The sequence below is a fragment of the Micropterus dolomieu genome, linkage group LG06 (assembly GCF_021292245.1).
Source record: "Micropterus dolomieu isolate WLL.071019.BEF.003 ecotype Adirondacks linkage group LG06, ASM2129224v1, whole genome shotgun sequence".
NCBI lineage: Eukaryota > Metazoa > Chordata > Actinopteri > Centrarchiformes > Centrarchidae > Micropterus > Micropterus dolomieu.
The window spans coordinates 18,532,679-18,554,455 of record NC_060155.1 but is presented as its reverse complement, the minus strand read 5'-3'; the positions used below and the strand labels follow the sequence as shown (position 1 = coordinate 18,554,455).

General features: G+C 41.4%; 1 protein-coding gene across 2 annotated transcripts; it reads right to left on the bottom strand.

Annotated features, from left to right (window-relative positions):
* Positions 1-6,982: 6,982 nt before the first annotated feature.
* On the bottom strand, positions 6,983-21,087 carry LOC123972334 (phosphatidylinositol 4-phosphate 5-kinase type-1 gamma-like). 2 transcript variants are annotated; one of them, XM_046051778.1, is made up of 18 exons: positions 20,821-21,087; positions 17,729-17,757; positions 17,441-17,530; positions 17,192-17,322; positions 16,970-17,087; positions 15,187-15,339; positions 14,215-14,514; positions 13,717-13,925; positions 13,551-13,634; positions 12,693-12,741; positions 12,414-12,498; positions 12,111-12,284; positions 11,265-11,421; positions 11,088-11,150; positions 10,445-10,994; positions 9,762-9,836; positions 8,544-8,630; positions 6,983-8,433 (listed from the first exon to the last, which is right to left on the bottom strand). In XM_046051778.1, exons 1-18 carry the CDS (start codon positions 20,903-20,905, stop codon positions 8,431-8,433), a joined length of 2,442 nt encoding a protein of 813 aa, XP_045907734.1. In that variant the 5' UTR covers positions 20,906-21,087; the 3' UTR covers positions 6,983-8,430. The 2 variants fall into 2 exon arrangements, with proteins under 2 accessions (XP_045907734.1, XP_045907735.1); XM_046051779.1 differs by having other exon boundaries at positions 8,544-8,627.
* Positions 21,088-21,777: the final 690 nt, after the last annotated feature.

Below are 21,777 nucleotides of genomic sequence, written 5' to 3'. Positions count from 1 at the left end.
ATCCCAAAACTTATCCATTTATGTAGGTTTTAATTTTTTTTATAAACAGAACTTTTGAATCAGTTGTAATGTAAACAGTGTCCGATGAAGCCTCGAGCACTTTGTGTTTATCATTTCTGAGTTTGGCAGAAGAAAGTGTCTTCTGTGAAAGCTGAGACTCAGAGGTGCCTGTAACAAGGAAAACAACTCCAGAAGAACACCCAGCTGAAATGCTGCTGGTGTAATCACACACAGTGTTTGTGTGTGTGAAAGAGAGGACAGAGACAGAGAGATGAGTAGTAGAGCAAAAACTGAGAGGAGAAAGAGAGCTTGAATTAAAAGGAGGGAAAATTAAGAGTGGGCTGTCACCGTGAGCGTCTGTGTGGCATCATGTTTTTTGTCGGCTAAATTGGGCTGACTTTGCTGTGCAAACTTGTCGAATCAGCAAACATCTGTCTCCCACTACACCACCACACACACACACACACACACACACACATATATATATATATATACATACACACACACACACACACACACACACACACACACACACACACACACACGCACCAGGGAGTTGATTGGAGGAAGTCTTTGAAATATAAAGGAAGAGAGGATATGATCTGGGTTCTAGCAAAAAATGCCCAAGTTTTTCCAGCCTAATGAGAGTTGCCTGCACACACACACCAAGTTAACGCACACATTGACAAACCCCCTGCCTCACTCCTAATACTTCCAAATCACACACAGCAAACAAAATGCTGATGGTGGTTAATGAGGCAGATGCCTCTGAGTAAAAGACAGAGAGAGGAAGAGAGACAGAGGGAGAGTGTGCTTGCCTCGGGGCAATAAAACAGGCGGCTTCTGTCAAATAATGAGACACTGACAACACATTTAGCAGGTAGCCTCTTGTGATGATGCCTCACACGCTGAGTTCTACTTGAAAAGTGATAGAATGGCATCTGTTCTCGTAGAAAAATAACGGCATGCAAACGGTGGATGAATTCCCTACTGAGCGGCTCAGACCACAGAGCAGCATGACTCTGGATAACAGTGTCGGTCAGTCCACCATTTTAGTTCACACTGAAAGATCTGAACATCTACTTTATGGAATGACATGACAATTGGTACAGACATTCATGTCCACCTCAGGATGAATTTAATTAACTTTGATGATCCTCTGACCCTCCCCGTGTCTGCGTGGGTTCTCTCCGTGTGCTCCAGCTTCCTCCCACCGTCCAAAGACATGCGGCCTAGGTTGATTGGTGACCCTAAATTGTCCTTAGGTGAGTGAGAGTGTGAGTGGTTGTTTATCTATATGTGGCCCTGCGATGGATTGGTGACCTGTTCAGGGTATACCCCGCCTTTCCTCCGATGTCAGCTGGGATTAGATCCAGCCCCCCGCGAACCCTGTACGCAGGATACACGGTTGACGATGGATGGATGGATGGATCCTCTGACCTTTCCTCTAGAGCCGTGTCAAAAAGGTCATTTGTCCATTCCTTTGTTTCATGACCAAATACCTGCAAAACTGATTATATTCACCTCATTGTCAGCTGCTAAACATCATCATATCACAAGTGTAGTTGTTGTAAGTGGTTAGCACACCAACATTAGCATTTAGCACAAAGCACTGCTGTGCCTGAGTACAGCCTCACAGAGCCGCTAGCGTGCTTTAGACTGATGGAAAAATGCACATATATACACACAAATACACATCTGTACCCTGCAGTGGATAGTGTTTAACGGTTGATTAAAGACTTATGATATGGAAAAGCTTTTTTCCGTTTGCATTCACTGCTACAGAGCACTGCCGGAAGGCGTCCCACACTGTGATAAAAGGGGTCGATCATAGGGATAGAAAGGATACCGTTTAGGGCTGAATCCACATTGACCGATGGTAGAGTGAGCAGTAGTCATTTTAACCCTAAAAGACACTCTTGTTACATTGAGGAGGGCAGATCAAATTGAATCTTTCTGTCTCTGCATCTCAGTGGGAGGCAATTGTGGGTTTTTGTCCCCAGATTAGGGCGGGTATGGAGCTGGCTAATCCTGCCTTCTCTTCCATGTGGGAGTGGCAGTGGGGTGTCTTTGCTGCGCGGCCAGCCGTAATCTAATGGGTGTGAGATTGGGGATTTATACACGGGCACGCTCACTCGCACACAGCCAGAGACACACAGCACAAAGTCTAGATTTGTTTCAGGATTAAAGGCATCACCTCAATGACTGACATAATGCCACAGGCATTCCCACGGTAACTCAGATGAGGTTATCTGTATGTGTGTAAGTGTGTGTGTGCTTCTAGATGCTGCTGATGAGAAGAGAAAAGAGCACAGGAAAATGAGAAGAGAGATATGCACACGTGCACACACACACACACACACACACACACACACACACACACACACAGTCCCACTAGAGAAGCAGCTGCCCAAGTTGGCAGGCCATGTCCCTCTCATTATGCTGGCCAGTCACTCGTGTCCTGGATCTCTCTCCCCTGCTGCTGCTGCTGGACAGGTACCATCTGACACACATTAGCCTGCTATTAATGACTTCTGCTGCAGCCATTATCACACACTTAGGGAGAAACATCCCCAGAGTGCCATTTTTGCAGTGACATGCATTATATATCCAAAATCATCCAGTTTTCTTCCAGCGTTCTGCAAGCAAAGCAATGCTTTCTTTGTAAAAACAAGACTTGGTTGCGTTTTGAAAGCTCTTCGGGGGTTGTCCAGGATGTCCGTGAGTTGCTGTCTGAGGTGTCTGAGGAATGTGGGGCGTGGCTAGTGGACCTCCCACATCAGATTCATTGTTTACCCATGATCCCAAAGGAAATACAACTGTGATTAACATTAATCCTACAAGTCTGTGCGCAAACAACACAAATAACGTCTCAGGATCTCTAACATCAACAGCAGGTGTTCCAGACCTTTTCTCTCTTCCTCACATTCTAGTTCAGTATTTGACATTGTGTCTGTCCAGGTTTAGGAGATGAGTGGGTCCACAGAATAACATTGCTTACGATGGTCATGTTACATGGTATTACAGCTTGCCCTTCCTTTCAAATTTTGTTGTGGTCTTAGGCATCAGAAGGACAGAGGGTCAAGCATTTGAAAATTTGGGAGTACACAGGGATCTTTTCTTTTCTGTCATAACCAAAATGAGTCAGAGAGAAACTTGACAATAATAAGGTTGTTGTATTACTTGACAGGTTACTCCAGTTAATGACTCACATGAGAATCTGGTCCTCCTTAGCCGTATAGAAGCCTAATTTAAGAATATGGCCATTCAAATGAGATATTTGCACTAAAAACTTGCCCTTAAGATTTAGGTAAAAAGTAAATGTGTCCTTGAAGACAGTGAATCCCAAACTGCCAATTAATTGCTGAAAAAGTTCTTGCTATGGAGTACAAAGAACATATACAATATAATGAGAACAAAACAATGGCTCTCAGCAGGAATGAAGTGCAAAGGTCAAACAGTCTTCAGGGAGGCTCCTATTACATGTAACTTTTGGCTTTTTCACCCTGCGCTCAGTGGTCAGTTCCAACCAACTGATGACATCATACTTTTTGGAGCCAAGACAAACCACAGTTGTCTAGTATCTGCCTAACCTGCATAGAGAGAGAGAGAGTCTGTAAGCACTGTATGACAGGTGAGGTGGAGACAGAGACACATTTTCTCAACATTTTCTCTGAAATGTGATACATATAGAAGCATAATATTTTGAGAAATACCATCTATTAATACCAGATTTTAAAGAACTTGAAGATAACAATAAATTAAGACTAATCCTAGGAGAAGGACATACGGCAAACCTTGCTGCCAAGTATGTGTCCCTGTGTCACAACCCGAACTGTTGCACTTAAGGTTCACTGCACGGCAGGTTGAGTCTTGTTCACACGAGCCTCAAACTAACTAACATTGAATTAGACAGAGGCATAGATGAGCGAGAGCAGACATAAACATGTACCAACAGGAGGGAACTCCAAAGCTTCAATAATATAAGTTTAGATCAGGTGGATGAGGGACAGATTCTTAGATCCTGTATAAGCAGAGCAGAGGGGAAACGGGTGAGAGAACATTACTGACTCAGAGACAGTGTACTACACAGGCAGAAATACCAGCACTGGTGTTTGGACTGCAACTCAAATTCATTCTCACTGTGTCTGCATGTGCTTCTGCTTGTCAAATGCATTCATCCATGTCATCCAATTTCAGTGTTTAGGCGAACCACCACAGCTCTGCGAGCCTCCAGGTTTGATAAACCTCTACAAAAGCGCCATGCTGCATTTATATTCCATACCGCCATAAAGAACGTCCAGTTAATGAAAGCCCCACGAGCTAGAGAGACCGATTGAAAAGAGATATTGTAAGGGAAAAAGACGGCAGCAATCCAGCAGGGTAAAGTTTTGCCCTTCACCAGCCCTCCATCCCTCTATCCCTCCACCTCATTAAGGATGGATAGATGATCAATAGGAGAGAAGCAGTAGAAGGGGATTAGGATTAGAAATCGATGGCTTTGTTTTCTTCAGCCTGCCAGAGATAAACACTGCCTTAAGACACTGACAACGCAACACAGAGACTTTCATGGCTTTTCATCTGTGTGAGAGGGCACCACATTCCCTCTGTGTGGACAGACGGACATCTGTTTGCAGCTTCTCACGCTGAGTTGAAAAGAAACACTTCATCCCTCCACGAGATGGGGAAATGGGGGGTGGGCTCTAATCCAACTCAGTAGCAATCTTCTACAGTGAAGCGCAATAAAGTCTCTGTTGATATTTTGTAGACTTTATGTTTTCTACACTGCAACGCCATGATGCTTGAAGAACACACGTGTGGGAGAAGCAGTTTATGTATCACACTGTTTCAAGACTTTCTGAGAATATCTGGAGATGACAGATGAGGAGGTAGAATCATAATATGTTCGCTGCTAAGAGAAGTGATGCTCCTAAAAACCTGAGTGGCTTGTAAGGAGTGAGGCAAGGCATTGTGGGTAGGTGAGGCTTCACCTCCCACACGGAGATTCAAAACATACCCCCTGCTTTGATCTCTATCTGCCCTCTCTCTCTCTCCTCTTCCCTCTGTCGTCTTTTCACATGCGCTCACACACACGCACACCCGTCCTGTTTGTTGTGGCTTTCGCCCCTCTCTCCTTTGAAACAACAAAGGCATTTGTTTATGTTTCCTGCAGATGAAAGTGCAGCTTTGCGACGACCCATTTCACCCCAAGTACAGATGCTGCCGCTCCATAATGTTTCTTTAAGTTCATGAAATCTTTTTTTAAATGAAAACTTTGGAACTCTGTCTTTATGGTCATTTGTATTTACTGCTTCCTTATTTTATGTTTTGTGTTTATGTATGTCTTTTTGTGTGCTTTTATATGGTAATGATGATGATACTGTTCTTATTCAAAGTCACAGGTGTCTGATGCCTTTCCAAGCATGCACTTGGCAGAAAGCAGGAGGAGGAGCAGGAGTAGTCTGACATGAAAAAGACATTCATATCTATTATACTCTTCAAGCCATCTGACATGCATGAGATCGGTCTGCAGCAGTAAACCAGAGCAGCCTCAAGTGGACACTAGGAGAACATTCAAACTCATACCCGGAAAGGACCATGCAGGTGTGGTACCACCATGACACCCTGATTTCCCATCAGCACTTAATGAATAAGGATGATGATGTTTCATATTTCATAAACCAGCCATGTGTAAGTCCATATATGCTTTTGGTTTAAAAAAAAAGACATAACAATTTCCTGAAACAACTGGGCACTGGCATTTTAGCAAATATTACTCCAACGGGAGTTGATAGTGCATTTGTTAGGGACTATTTTCAGCTGCAGATTAATACACATTTGGTTCTTTAGTGCAGTGGTTCTCAAACTGTGGGGCAGAAATACCTGGAGGGGGCGTAGAGTAACAACGCCCCCTAGGGGGAGCGTGGATGACCAGGGAAAAATATGGAGTGGGAATAAGTTGAAGAGAGAGTTTGAGTGAGGCTATTGTGTTGACCTGAATCATTTCTTTTATATAAATCAAATTCAACTGGGGTAGTTTTTTATTTGTTGCTCCCCCAATATTGTTATTGGTTGATATAGATTAAATCCGTTTACGTGTAGTGGTACTTTTTTTGGCGTCTGATCGGGGACATGACTGAAAAAGTTTGTGAACCGCCTTTTTTTGTAGTGAACTCCAAACAATGTCCATGTTCCTGGTAGGAACACGTCAACAGGTACAGTGTGGCTCCCTTTTTGAATTTGATTAATTAATTAATTTTTGGATAACAATGGAGGTCTATCGCACAGAGGAATACGCAAATGTAAATCAAGCTGTGGGATTTGTTGACGATAAGAAAAACTTTATAATGTCATTAGCCATATCCTTCCTAGCCAGTTCTTTACTTCAGTCAATCAGTCGCACCGCAGGACTGATAAAGGAATAACCTGGCTGATTCTACTTTACTGTACAAATCTTCCTACTTCCTTTATCTGTGTGTGAGTGTATGTGTGGGTTTATATAGAGAGCATATTACTGCAGAGAGCCAGCTGAGATCCCTATGGGCTGTTTTAGTTGAAGCCATATTGATCCTTGTCTGTTTCATTCCAGAGTTTTTTTTAACAGCAAAGTCTGTGCAGATAAATAAAATGTCTGCTAAAGCAATTAAGATTTCATATCATTATTTGTGAGGTAAAATGTGTGATGTGTGGGGAGATGTCTTTGTGCAATTTAATTTCACAGTGCAATTTTCGAGTAGCCCAAAACACAGTTGGGATTTCACTCAATAACTATTCTTACTGAGACGTGGTGCCATCTAGTGGGCTAATTATGCAAATAACATTTTACAACTAAAATAATATTCTTGTTAGCTGGTTTGTGAATCTGGTTATTTTAGAAAATTATATTAAAAATCCACCAAAATATATTTTTTTACACAATGTAATCTTTATTTTCTTTTACTCAGTGATAAGCTACAGACACTGATTCCTACAAACAGGCAGGTTAGCTTCAGCTGATTCAAATAATACAGTAATCTGTTATAGCAGTGCTTATCGACACAGTCAGGAAGTCTCATAATGGTCAATCATATTGCAACAAGCATCACCACGTATGGAGGAAGGAAGGTGGCAACAGCAGATTTATTTTCTGACTAAACTGTTCAGAAAATAGATTTCAGTTCAGCTCAGTTTGTTTAATTTGGTCATTTATGGTTAGTCCAGTTTCTTTAAAGACTGGGGGTCACTTTTCTCACACAGCCAACATGCTTATAGCTGGTTCAGACGTTCATGGCTTATAACAATAAACAGAAGTTACACCTTTTGACAAATAGGCAGAACAGAAGAGTCTCACAACTACATTTCTCCCAATCACACATCAATCTGCATGCAAACAACATGCACACACTGAGACATGAGGGCGAGTACAGACTTATATGCATGTGCTTTACACACACGGTTTATCTACAATTTACAAAAGATCATTAGATTTTTTTTTCCTTTTGTTTTGTCTTGATGTGTTGGTTGTAAATTCTGAAAAGGTGTTAATGCATGATTTCTATATCTGCTTCAAAGATTTGGTATTTACTCACACAATAAAATGTTCTGTATATTTATATTTTATATATATTTTTTTTAACGATTAGGCCTACATGTGACCGAAATATCAAAAACTGTTATGAAAATGAGTTTGTCAATAAGGCATTTTGAACACAACCATTCATTGTCAGATCAACGTTTCTAAAGTGGACCACACCACTGTTAAAACTGAACACTGTGCATACTCAGCACAAAAAAAAATATTGAACTGTGTGTTTATGTGAGTGTTTTGAAACTTTGCAACTGATGACACATAAGAACAAAATATATGATTTCAAATGACCTCAGCCACATGTACATTGATAAAGTGCTAAAAATAAAATCATATACAGCTTTAACATTCTCCTAGTGAAAAATAAATGCATAAACTCTCTCTGAAGTAGTTATGCATTAGTCAAACAGAGAAATCAATAACATGTATGCCCATATTGCATAGCCAGAGCTGACACAGTGCCGCGTGACTCGTGAACACTAAAAAACTAAAAACAGCAGGCAGCAGGACTGCTATACCTGACTTAACAGCCACCAAAATCATTCACAGTGCCACTCAGCTGATTGTACCATATGATTTAAGTTCATTTCTCTGCTTGATGACAGTCAGATTGTTCAGGAATTGATGCTTCTTGATTTTCGTTGCATAATATTTTGATAGTTGTATATCTGTATGTTCATTTAAATGTATGTGAGTATATGCATGGTTGTGCTGTTGTATACTTGAATGCTTCTATGAGTTCATTCCAATAGTCTCTGCTGGCGAAGCAAGCTTTCACATGCAGCTTGGGCAAGCAGTGTCCTGGTGGCTGTTTTATCAAAACCTCACAGCTTCTGTATTTGGCCTCTGGCTCCACCCATCTGTTACTGAAAGAGCAGAGAGACAGACAAAGTAGGAAAACCGCAAACAAAACTGTTTATTCAGTCATCTCTGGTTTGTGAAGTACTGATGAATAATGAATGAACTGTACACTTACTGTCTCACTCTCCCCATCTGAGCCCCTTCTGGATTCTGAGCCGTAGTGCAGAGGAGAGTACACCCAGCCCCGATCCTCCTGAGTCTGCTGTTATCAAACACAGCCAGCAGACGGCAGCAACAGGAGAAACGAGACAAGAGAAGAAAGATGAGAGAGGAGCTGCAGAAAGATACATTTATTAAGACATTCCTCAGGACACTGAATAGTTTAAAGCTGCCCGGTACAATTTTGAATGTTGGGAGCTCCAAACTGCTTTCAGATGAAATTTTCAACTGCTCAGTGTGCTCACAGCCAAATCCTGGCTCGGGTTGGTGTAATTTCACCTGAAAATTTCTCAATCAACACCTTATTATGACAGATCCTCAATAAACACACAATTTCACAGATTTCTGCATTGATATTTTTGTTCTGCCTTTTTTCAGTATTTTGAGGTGGGCAGGACTAAATTGGACATAGGCGATCTCACATTCTTCTTTGCACTAATTAGAGTTTAAAAGCATTTCAATCAAAATCTGTTGACCGCCGTGGGGTTGTTTGCTTATGTTGCCAGCACTGTCAATCCCATCTGATTGAACCATGTCCGCACATGTCCGATGAAGCAGATTAGTTGAGTTTCTGACTGTGAAACTCTTAATAAATAATTACCTTTAACATCATTGTTGCTTATTTAGTCATAGATATCTAAGGTTATAGAAAGATAATTAATATTTGAAATCCAATCAACTTTTCAGAGGTTTTAAGATGTTCTAGATGGAGCTTTAATAAACAGGTGATTTCCAATGTCAGAAAGAGAAATTTCATTCTAGCCAATTGCTGACAACACTACTCAGCTTGTCAGCTCCTCTGTCTGAGTGCGACACGGCAGACGCTTAAGCTTGATCTAGAAAAGTGCAATACAAGCTACAGTTAACTAACTGCAGGTTCAAGAGGCTTAAACATTTAAATTACCATTTCCTGGTAACATGTTACATGAAGATGCATGCTCCATTTAAATGCACATGACGGCCCTTCAGAAACTACAGTTATTACAATGCAAAGTTGTTGTTTTTTTTGCAGACGTTAATGCTAAATAAGTCATGTGAAATGCACTGTAGCTTTATTTTAAGTACTTCTGAGGAACCATAAGCAGCTGTGCCTGTGACAGTCCCAATGGAACAGTTAGCAGCAATGCGTGGGAACACCTCTTAACATTACAAATGACTCTAACTACTTACTTACATTGTAACTTGAGCTAGAGTTTAGCTTACGACGGCCAAGAACCGGAGAGTACACCCAATATCTGCCATCTGCATACTGATGGATGGACACACACACGCAGATCAACACACAAATGCATGTAATGTGCACACAGGAAAATAAAGTTAATTGAATGAATTATTATGCAACAGAGGAGAAAATGAAGTTGTAATAAATGAGAGAACGGAAAGAAAGTGGAAAATGGAGAAAGAATGCTATAACAAAAGATTCACACAATGAAAGAGAATTATGGAGAGCTGTGCATGATATTGACAGCGCACATGACTGTAGATTGACAAATATAACTACATCATGCTGTGCAGGAGAGACAACCCCAGTGTTGCTGATGCATTCAAAAGCATGAACTATGACTGGTGGCAGCCTCGTGCTTTGGAAAAAAGCATTTTAGACAGCGAGAGCAACCCCATAGTACGTGCAACACACACACGCCCTCCCCCCCTCACCATCATAACTCTACCACGCTGTCCTGACTGGGCCACTGCAAGAGACCCAGTAAATCAAAGGAAAACAGAAGAAGAAAAATGCTCTTTACTCTCTGGGAAAGGGCTGACAACAAAACAAAAATAAAGAGAACTTCCTGCAGGGTTTGAACTGATGCATTAGATCCTTAGTTGAAACGGTTAATAATCATAATTGGGACTTACAAAGTAGATGTCAGACACTGGCACCTCCCCTTCCAATGAGTTGTGGCTGCTGGACACAGAAAGCTGATTGCACGATGTACGTGGCTGAGGCACCTGGGGGCTTGGAGGGTGGGAGGAGGGAGGGGTCGAGGGCAGACGGTGAGAGGAGCTCTCTGTGGAGGAGTGAGGAGATGCAGGGCAGATGGGAGTGAACGCAGAGGCAGGAGAGAGGGCGGAGGTGTTTGGAGCTGAAGTGAGAAGTGTGGGTTGCGCGGCTGAACGAGAGGCTGGAGAAGAAAGAGTGGAAGACTGAGCAGCTGCGGGAGAGGTGAGCGGTTTCGTGGACGGACGGATGGACGAAGCAAGTGTGGAGGACGAGTGGCCCGCTGATTGTGCAGCGGAGGAGGAAGACACAAAAGACGGAGGAAGAGTGGAGGAGGAATATGCAGAGGATGGACTAACAGAGAGAGGGGTGGATGAAGCGATGACACGGGGCTGGTGATCAGGAGACAGATGGCTGGGGAAGGTCATTTCTGTCAACTCTGTGAGCTCCGTGCTCTTTGGGATTTTACTGTATGAAGCAAGACAAAGAACACTGTTAAACACTGTTGCACAGGCAGTTATGGACATTATCATACTTCACTATTGCTGTATGTTTGTGTACCTGAGCTCCACCTCCACTGTTATGGTGTCCTGCTTTTCCCCATGAACCTCAACTTTCTGTAACCTGAAAGTACATGGGACGATACATGTGTGATATCAGTAGGGAAGTACAGCGCACACAATTCATTCTTTTGGCAGAATACTGTCATTATAGATACATTCAAGCAATTATTCTTACCTGGCCAAACTTGGGGAATGCATTTGTCTCCTGTAGCGTGGGTGCTCTGGTGTATCGAAGGGAGTGGTGGGTAAGGAGTTGTTAGAGGACAGCGTGGTAGCGATAGAAGCTGTGGTAGCATCTTCAAAGGAAGGGGGGGTGCAGGGTGGCTCTCTCCCTAATACGTATAAGTAACCAAGAATATAATATAATATAAAAAAAAGAGATCACAAAATGTATGCAAGAGATGACAATGCACTACTAAAACAATAAGAAGAATTTCATTGTTTCACCTAGAGCAGGCATAACCAAAGTGTGCTTGTGAGTCCTTCAAACCTTTCATTCAGGCAAACTGCCATTTAATTGTACAACACTGTACCTCAGCCAGTTAGACGAGTACTGCACTCAAAGCTGTACATGCGATCAGGACTTTCACATTCAGTTGTTTGACATTTACAAGGTTTGTATTGCTTCTTCATACGTTCACATTCTCTTCATTTCTTACCCCATTTATGAGTGTTGGGGTGGACAGTAAATAAAACACTATGCTTTCCTAAAATATTTATCTATGAATATCTAGTCTTGATTTGTTAAAGTTTCTGCTGCTATTGCTACTACTCTGCTGCAGAGCTTCTATTCTCAAGAATAGAAGTGCTCAATTCATTTAATTTAAAGAGAAAATGGAGCTCTCGGCTGCAGACATTTAAAGCTAATTCATTAACACTAAAGGCTACTGTCACATGGTCACACAATCCTATTAGGTGTGTGGTATTAAGCATCCCATTTTCACTTCATTTCACCTTTAATGAACTCTATGTGCAACACATCATGACTGTATATCAATGTGGACTAATAGAGATAAACTACCATTGTTCTCCAGCATGGGGAAGCTGGGAGCTCCTTGTAGGTTCTCCAAGTTGTCCTGGTTTTCCTGCTTGTCTTCAGTCAGTGAGGGACGCTGCCCAGCTGAACCTGTTCCAGCACTGGACTTGGACATGGAAAGAGCCCCTCGTCCTCTCTTAGATGGAGACGATCGCAGTGCTATGAAAGCACAGCATAGTTTACTTACTCCAAAAAGAAAAAAGTAGGAAAACAAAAGAATTCCTTATTGTTGCCATCAAATATAACACACTATGGGAGTATATGGCTCATGCACAGTTGTAAACTCACAGCAGCTCTTCCTGAAGACAATGGTGCTACAGAATTTGTAGAATCTCTCAGCATAGAAACCAGGTCTGTGAACTGACACTGTGTCCTGTGGAGGGGCGGAGGTAGCAATGAAAAGAAGAGACAAGGCAATGTGAGCGATGTTGCACTTTTCATACACAATCAAGGTGCTAAATACATAAAAGACAGACATAGCAAAAAAATAAAGGCTAAAAATGTTATATGGTTTATGTTTTGCTTGGATACAGATTGTTACATAACTGTTCTGTGAAAGCTACTCACCCCGTCATGGATGAGAGACTTCCAAGAGTGCTCAAGTTTCTTGATCATTCTGTCAGACAAGACGATTAAATTATTTAGTTAAACTCATTCATTGACTTACTGTGGTTACCTGGCAACTCAGGCCTAAATAGGTGGCTACAGTCCCACATGCAATGCTGATGTTCATTTTAAGATCTGGATTTTATGCTAGGCACCACACACATTTCTTATGTCCACGCTTGTCCTGACAACGTTTGTTATGAGCATCCTCCATTTGTATTTATGTAAAAACAGTGTGAGATGTCTGGAATTGCTTTTTCCTCGTGATCACCATCTTTTAATATTGCTTGCAGACACATAATGCCTGGATTACTGTAAGCCTAAACCTAATCATTTCCTGACTTTAAAACCCAAGGAGTCCAGTGAAAGACCTTACGCAGTACCTCAGACTGAGAAGGCAGTAGAGGTTTAAGGTAATATATAGAGCACTTTACACCAATATGTCATCATTATTAAATTAACTTTGACACTTTGGATGTATTACCATGAAAACTGGCAGACAATCAGAGAAACACTAGTGGTTTGTTTGTCTTTTTAAATTAAATAAATCCAGAAGCTTAGTGTTGTAAAGAGGATTTTGGAGAATATAAGAACATAAAACATTGGAAGCATGACATCTGACATTGTGAGACACTCTGAAAGCTCTGTTTATGCTGGAAGAACAGGAAGAAAATCTGGCCTAGGTAGTCGTAGTTCAAAAATGTAATGTTGAGGCAGAACAAACTGATTGCAGTGGGTATTGCTGATTTGTGAATGTTACACAAATATAATTTCATGTATTCATTTCCTGATATTAAATGGCACCTTTAACTTGCCTACCTGTAGGACTGCAGGATATCAATAATTCCAATGAACAGCAGGAGGCGCTCTCCTTTAGCACCCACAGCTGGAATACCACCCATACTACAGACAGATAGGAGAACATTACCATCATTTGTAAATGTAATGTGATGATTAGGGCATAGAGTTTAAAATAGTGACTTACGTGTCATCATGGTCCAGCGTGTCCCTACATGTGGAGCCTCCCTGTATAGACTCCATGGCAGTTGAATACAAGGCTCTCTGAGCTGCACGCTTCTTTTCATCCCCGCCTCCTGCAGGCGAGCCCTGGGACTGGCGGTCCCGCTCCGCTTGGGTCTTGTTGTGCACCCCCAGCAGCAAACTGTAGTCCATAATCTTAAAACTTTCCAGAACCTGACATGAAATACATGATTATTTCAAAACATTTTCCAAGCTGAGAAAATCACAACATTTTGTAACACGTGCATAAAAAACACACAAGCCACTTTGAAGCCTCTTTATCTCCCTTCTCTTCCTCTATTCTTTCTCCAATTCATCTGCTCTTAATTTACAGTATGAGTCTGAGCAAATAATTTATGTGGTTGGCTGTGCTGACTTTGTTGACATGAAATGAAATGCACAGTGTTAATCTACTTTTACAAAAAACGTGTTCCATCCATCTCCTGCCTTCTCTCTTTCTCACCAGGCAGTCTCTCTGCAGAGTTTTGACCAGAGCGCTGTATGTGTCCTGGTCCAGAGTGAGGCCGTCAGGAACGTCATTCAGAAAGTCCAGGTCTTTAAAAGTGGGTTTGGACTTCTCTCTTTCTTTCTTGGATGCTCGCCTCTTATATGTGGAGCCCTTCAGATCAAACTTGAGGTGCATGCGTTCAGAGCGTGGTAAAATGTTGTTCATCACAACAACTCGGATGTTCTTGCCCCCACACTGCACGCAGTAAAGGCCAAAAAACTTTGGCAGCAAAGTCCGGGGGTTCTGGTTCAAGTTCTGGAGAGGGGGTTCACGCAGCAGACACAAAGAAAGAGACAGGAAGGATTAAAGAAATATGCTACATTATTTGGTAATAAGGCATGTAGTCTATGTGTTTCAGCCCCATTACCATGCACCTGCCAGAAAGCGTGACCCATCCACAGGCCTCAGCCCATTCTTGTGTGTCTCTACTGTGTGCATGATTAACCTGTTAAGGAGTACTTAGGCCAGGTCTCGGTTAGCTACAACCTCTCTGCTAATATCTATTACAAAGCTACCTGCTTGCGTCACTGCTGACAGGGGCCAACACCAGGGGGTAAGGTAAAGAGGATAAAGAAGACTAGAAGTTTCAGCTGCTGCATTGCTCTTAAGCATGTACTCATGTACACAAACATCCCATGCCTACACACCCAAATCTCTGAATAGACACACTATTACGTTGATCTATTAGGCTGAAAGGTAATTTAGTAGAAAAATATTTGCTGTACCTGCAGATCTTTCTGCTATTTGAATTGGTCAAACTAAATATTAGCATACAGATTTCAGTATGTATCATATTAAGCAAAGACATTTGTCTATACTGCATAATGAATTGTACACACTAATATTATAATAACATATATATTGAAAATGTAGTATGCACTAACAATTTGGACTAACAATTGAATTGAGGGTCTCGGTTTGACTTACCATATAATATCCAGGAAGGAGTTTCTGTAGAAACTCTGCCTCTTTATGCATAACAGTTTTGATGATGAACTCGTCATCGCGGGTTACGTAGAATATGGAGCCACTAGCTCCTGGATTTGTCAACTCAATCAGTGGCTCATTACATAGAGAATACTAGACAGAGCAGAGGCACAGAAGAACAAAGATAAGATTAAACACAATCCCCACAATGACCCACAATCTCTAAAGAGTGTTTTAACATGCAGCAGCCATAAAGGTTTTACTTTATTATTAAGCTTACTTGTCTGTCCTGTCTTTAAATGTCTTTTTATGTGAGAGGCTTTTTCACCTGAGTTTGCACTTTCATCCTAAATTTAACATCTAATGGGTACTGCAGGGCTGCATAGCACTATTACTGTTGGATCCAATCGAGCTTTCAAAGCTTTGTTGACACACTTGACTTTTGAAGTGCAAGTGTGTATACACTACTGTGTACAAAAAGGCGTTCTGGGTGTGGATGTGAAGAATCACATATAGAGGAGTTTAAATTGTATATTATGACATTTTTAATAAACTTGTCTATATTTTACATTGATTGCTGTAAAGCACTTTGTTATCTGTATTGAAAAGTGCTATACAAATAAAGCTATTATTATTATAATTTTTTGCACCTTAATGTAGAGGCAGTAACTACAGTGAAGTGACTAACTCAACAGTGGAAATATTTCTTTCACCCACTTCTGTGCACTAGCAGGAATTATGTTGAACTGAGGTGAATCAACATAAACACTCCAATAGCAAAAGTGGGCTTAAATGTACCCTGAATATCTTGGTGTAAAGCCATTGAGACTTTTTAAATGACAAAATCAGATGTAATGAAGTTGGTTAAAAACTAAGGACTTAAGTAGAAAAGTAAGAAAAACTGCCCATTGCTTGAGGTCAATTTGTCTAACAAAGTAATTAAATTTACCAGTAAGTCAGCACAATGCAATTATACTGGTAGTCCTCCACCCCCTCCACCAACACAAACAAATGCAGACGCAAACACAAACTACTCTCTCTGACTGTCTGCTGCCACTACTTGGAGTTTAAAAAAGAAAGCTTTAGTCTGCTAATCTCCCTCTGGCACAGGTTGAATATGAGCTTAAACACGCAGCTGAGAACGCTATGTCACCGTGTGTGTGTGTTTGCAGCCTCACATGCAAAATATGTGCGGGCATGTGCAACTTTTTTTGTGTGTGTTCGCGTGTGCACAGTTCTACTTTTTGATTTGTGAGGGTGTTTAACGTTCATCCTCAGAGCAGTAGATGTTTGATGAAGCCAGGGGAATGTTTTCTTTGATAATCAATTGAATGCTTTCGGGGGGAACTTCACACAAATCTATATTTACTTTATGTTATCTCATATCACACAGTGTGAACTATTACAATGCTATCAAATATAAAAAAAAACATAATTCATTTGCATATGAATTGTAAAATCTTTTTGTGGTCTTAGACAAGGCACCTGTAATAGGAATTACTGTTGCTGAAAAAAAAAACTGCCTCAGTATCGCTCTAGTACAACTATTATAATTAATATTATGAATTTGCAGGTGTTGACCAGTTCGGTAATAAAACAACAAAACAATATGGTGCTAACAGTTAGCTAACCATAAGGTGCAAGTTATTATGCGTGATTTGTACATGTTCGCTTCACAACTGATGCTGTATGTCACAGAAAACATTTCACTTTCACAGCACTTTATAAGACATTTAAATACTCTCAATGCATCACCAGTCATTCAAGAAAATAAATATCTCACCAGGTAGTCATCTGGTCGGATCCCAAATAGCTCTCGGAAGTAGCGGAAGGCCACAGGGGCGTAGGTTTTAAACCTAAAGTCTGGGAAGTGGTGTGCCGGAGTGAGGTTACTGCCTTCACTGTATCGAGCAAGATGGGGAAGAATAAAACAAGATAAAAGATCGTATTCGCTTCTTGCCACCCACACATGCACATAAGCACACATGCATTCATACAAACACACCTGGGAAAGAAGATGCTTTCCACCACATAGAAGTCCTGCATCAGCACATCTCTCTCAGGCTTGGAGCTGAGGTTGCCAACAGTATATCCAATACCCAGCTGGATGGCCCCTTGCAAGGCAGAGGAGGTGGTCTGGAGGCGAAGAACAGAGAAAAGAACACCAGAGTAAGGTGTGGGTGGACCGTAGTTGGTGAAATCATGACGCAAAGCAAAGCTTGAAACAGTATTTAAGACATAAGGCAAAGTCTACCTTCTTGTATGTCGTCTCTCCAGAGGCATCTACTCTCCTGTGGCCAATCTTTTTCTCATGGGCTTGGCCAACTCCAAATGGGGACGGCATCTGTCACAAGGAAAGGAAAGGGCTATACAAATGTATACGTGATTTATGTACTCCAAATACTGTATATATAGACCCTTCAGAGGTCATATGGAATTGAACCATGCAGCAAACCAATGCAGATGAAAGATGTGAAAGAGAAGACGAAAGCAACAGAGACAGGTGACACAAACGGATGTATAATGTGAAGGAGTCTCTCACCTCTGTTATCTGAGCCTTCTTGGCTGAATCTGTGGACAAAGACAGAGAGAGAAGGTGCATGAGAAAAGGGTTGAGAGGTGTCCGCATCGGTACATTATTTAACAAGGAATGCCAACTAACACATTTAGCCAAGTTAGCCCATCTGAGACCTCAAGCATCAAGACAAACATAGAAGCTGTAGATTATTTCCCTGTGATTTTCAAGTATAACGTGCACCACCCACAATATATAATACCTGATCTATATTGGAAATTTTAACATATATAATCCTGAGACTGACAACCGGGAAATAACCTCATCTGCTGAGCAAGGTTGTGTGAAAGGATCGAAAGCTCCAGGACAGCTACTAATGAACCTTGTGGTGAGATTATTTTAAACTAATTTGGCAACTGTCATACTAATTTAAATTTGATGTTCCAAATAAATTGTTGGTTAACTCACCAGCAGAGGTTACCAATTTTTTGATAATCCAGAAAGACAAAAGACATGCAGCAAAATTCCTGGCTAAACCAAAACAGACCACTGCAGAGTGCAGTCAGTGTTTTCTATTCCCGGATCAGTGAGATTTGTACCAAGAACGTAAAAACTCTATTGGATTGACTTCCAACCCTAATCTGAGTGCTGCCATTGGCTAAGGTTCTCAGATCACATTGCCAGCCAATCACACATGAGGCTTAGGTGTCATCTTTCCCACTGATGTGAAGGCCGCAACTGGACTGTGTCTTTATGTTTCTGTGTATAAACAAGGGAGAGAGTGCTGGAATGAAAGAAGTAAATGGGAAATGAGACAGTTCATAGTGCTTCACAGTACTGGGTTACATCATCGTACTAAATATCAGGTCTTGTGAGGATGAAGATTAAGGAAGGGCAGCTGACAGAGCACGAATAATTAATCTTTAAGCCATGTTGAAGTACAGCACAGACTGCAGCTGCCATCACTAAGGCAGGGCAGAACACATTAATAATGACTTCTTGTTGGTGGGTCAGTAAATGCAAACATAACACAAGAAACCTACAATCTGAATTCTTACAAATTCAAACATGCAGCATATTTGATTTTATTTTAAAATGCTGAGAACAGCAAGGTAGTATGGTCCTTTGGAGCCATGTATACGGGTACCACAACTCAGATTCTTAAGCTTTACAATGGCAGATGCATTACTAACAAGACTTAAGAGTCTACAGCTATGCTAGCAGCTCTGCGAGGCTGCACTCAACTCAACAACAAGCACAAATGCACAATGACAGTATTAACGTGCTTATGTTGTTCACCATCTTAGTTTAGCATGTTAGCATGCTACCATTTGCTAGTTAGCACTAAACACAAAGTGTTGCTGCTGATGGAAATGTCATTAGTTTTGCAAGTATTTGGTGATAAACCAAAGTATTGGACCAATTAAAATTTTGATTTGAAGTGGTGCTAGATGAAAAGTCAAAAGATCACCAAATTTATTACAATTCATCATGAGGGCGATATGAATGTCTATAGTTGTTGAGACTCATGGTGGCACTAGAGGACAAGTCAGGGGGTCACTGCTCAGTTATTAGAATTCATCCCCTGGACACTAAATGTCTGCACTGAATGAAAGCTCACCTGATTTGTGCTGAGATATGTCAGTCTGAACCAAAGTGATGGAGAGACTGACTGAACAAACATGCAACTGCAGAAACAAGAGGATTTTCATAATTTCATTGATTTCCTTATTTCTTTTGGGCCCTTTCATGCAGTGACATGACACACAGAGCTGGCCACACCTCTCACCTGTCGATTAACGCCGCATCAAAGCCTGTCTGGCATAACATTGAGAAGGAATATCCTGTGACAGGAGCACACACATAGAGTCTCTGTGGGATTAGGGTCAGGCTAGAATAATGTGCCAGTGAGCTGCATGCAACAAACATGACAGACTCTTCTGATTACTAAAGTGAGAAACAGCCTACCTGTAAGACGATTTGTTTTGAATGTGTAAACACTAATTGAATGCACATTTACTGAGAGCTTAGTTATTCCTTAGTTCACTTAGTTGTTCCTGTAATGAAACAATTTCTGTCAGTGTTATGCCTTAAGGCCTGCGTGTGTTTGTCATAGCAAAGAGGATTAGATCTCTCCCTTAGCTGAGAAAGTGGCAGCCTGTTGCTGTGACATTAATGTGACACTAAACACAAGAGTAGATTTTTATGCCCCGAGGCTGTCTGCACAAGTGTAATCTGGTGGGTTTAATGATAATCATCAGTGCACAAACATCCATAGCAATTGTACATGAGCATGCGCAAGCAAATATTAGACCCGCTAAACTGACTGAAGGACACATCTGCTTTCTTTACTTTAACATTTGCACATATGGTAATTATCATAAACCTGTCATGCATGTCCTTTTTGTAGCCATGACATCCAGACAGTGATGCTTGGAATTGATACCCACGAAGGATTAGTGTGGTTTATGTTCTAATTCCATATCAGATTATGTAAAGCACTCTTCAGATTTAGCTAGGCAGAAAAAAAGAGATGGTAAGAATTATGAAGATGGATAGATGAGTAGAGGAGCAAAGTGACACCTGAAAGACCACAGTGTGGCTGCTGTACTGAGTGTATGCATGTGTGAATACCCTACAAGTAAAGAGCTCCACGCTCATTCAGGTAAGATGCAACATTCATCCCACTGCAGTCCTTCTTCTTCATCAGGACTAGTGGGGCTGTGTGTACACATCCTTATTGTGCACCTTGTGCTTGTGCCAGCCTGCAGTGGGCCACTGAGACTATGAGCCATTTACAACAGAGCAGCAGTGACTGGAATCTTGGCACTGTTATCCAACCAAGTAATATATAATTAATTTCCACAGCTTAGATCCTTCTAACTACAATTTTCTATAACTGCTTCAATGGCAAAATATAATTGTTTTCTGTAGTCTGGTCTTTTAAGTCAATACATTCACATATGATTGTATAAACGATGTTGCCCACTTTTGCCCGACTCCTATCACTAGCGCAGCTGCCATCACCAGCAGCTGGTTTGAGTAATCCTACCACAAAGGGTTTTTGACAATTTGTCGCTGGCCGACAATAAATGCCTCTAACTAAAAGACATACGAACCGGCGTCCCCCAGGTCAAGCTGGAGACAGAGGCCGTCGACCGCTTCCTCACTCGTCCTCCTGTCATCCGCAGTCCTCCCGTCCATCTCCCGACGACGACGCGCAGCCGTATCCTTCGTCAGTGACAACACGGTGAAGCGGTATGCGCTTCGAAAGAATGTACAAACCCCGTCATTTCACCTTCTTCAATATTTCCTGTTACAATTACTGACTACATAACAACATCACTGTGTGTTTGTTGCTGAATATAGGCAAACACAGCGCCACGTTCAGAGACAGCGGTGCTGATCATCTCTGCCGCTGCTGTACGTCATCATACGCAACGGCGTATAGCGTGCCGCTACAGCATCACCCAAACTCAGCGCATCATTGTGGAGCTTCAGGATACCTCTGGAATGGGAGAAGCCATTTTTTTTACATTTTGATTTATTTATATTTATATATATATATATATATATATATATATATATATATATATTTTTTTTTTTTTTTTTCTTCTGCAAAGTAGGCCCAAACGACATGGCCTAAACATACTCAAAAATACCCAAAATTTGCAAACATGTCAGAACCGGTGAAAAATTTCGTATTCTACAAGTTTCGCACATGGGCGTGGCAAAATGACTCGCTAGCGCCACCTTGAAAATTGGAAATGATTAGCCCCTCGTTCACGTTCAACCTACATGTACGAAATTTTCTGGGGACATGTATCGTATCAAGACGCACAAAAAAGCCTCAAGAACCCATAGCCTAAAGTCAACAGGAAGTCGGCCATTTTGAATTTTACGGCCATTTTTGGATGATTTACACACTTCGTACTTTAACGAACTCCTCCTAGGGATTTAGTCGGATCGACGTCAAATTTCTGCTGTGCCTTCTAAAGGCATTGACGATGAAAAGTTGTGCTATTTGCGAGTTTTCGTCAATGGGCGTGTCCGTGGCGTCGATGATTCGCAATGAA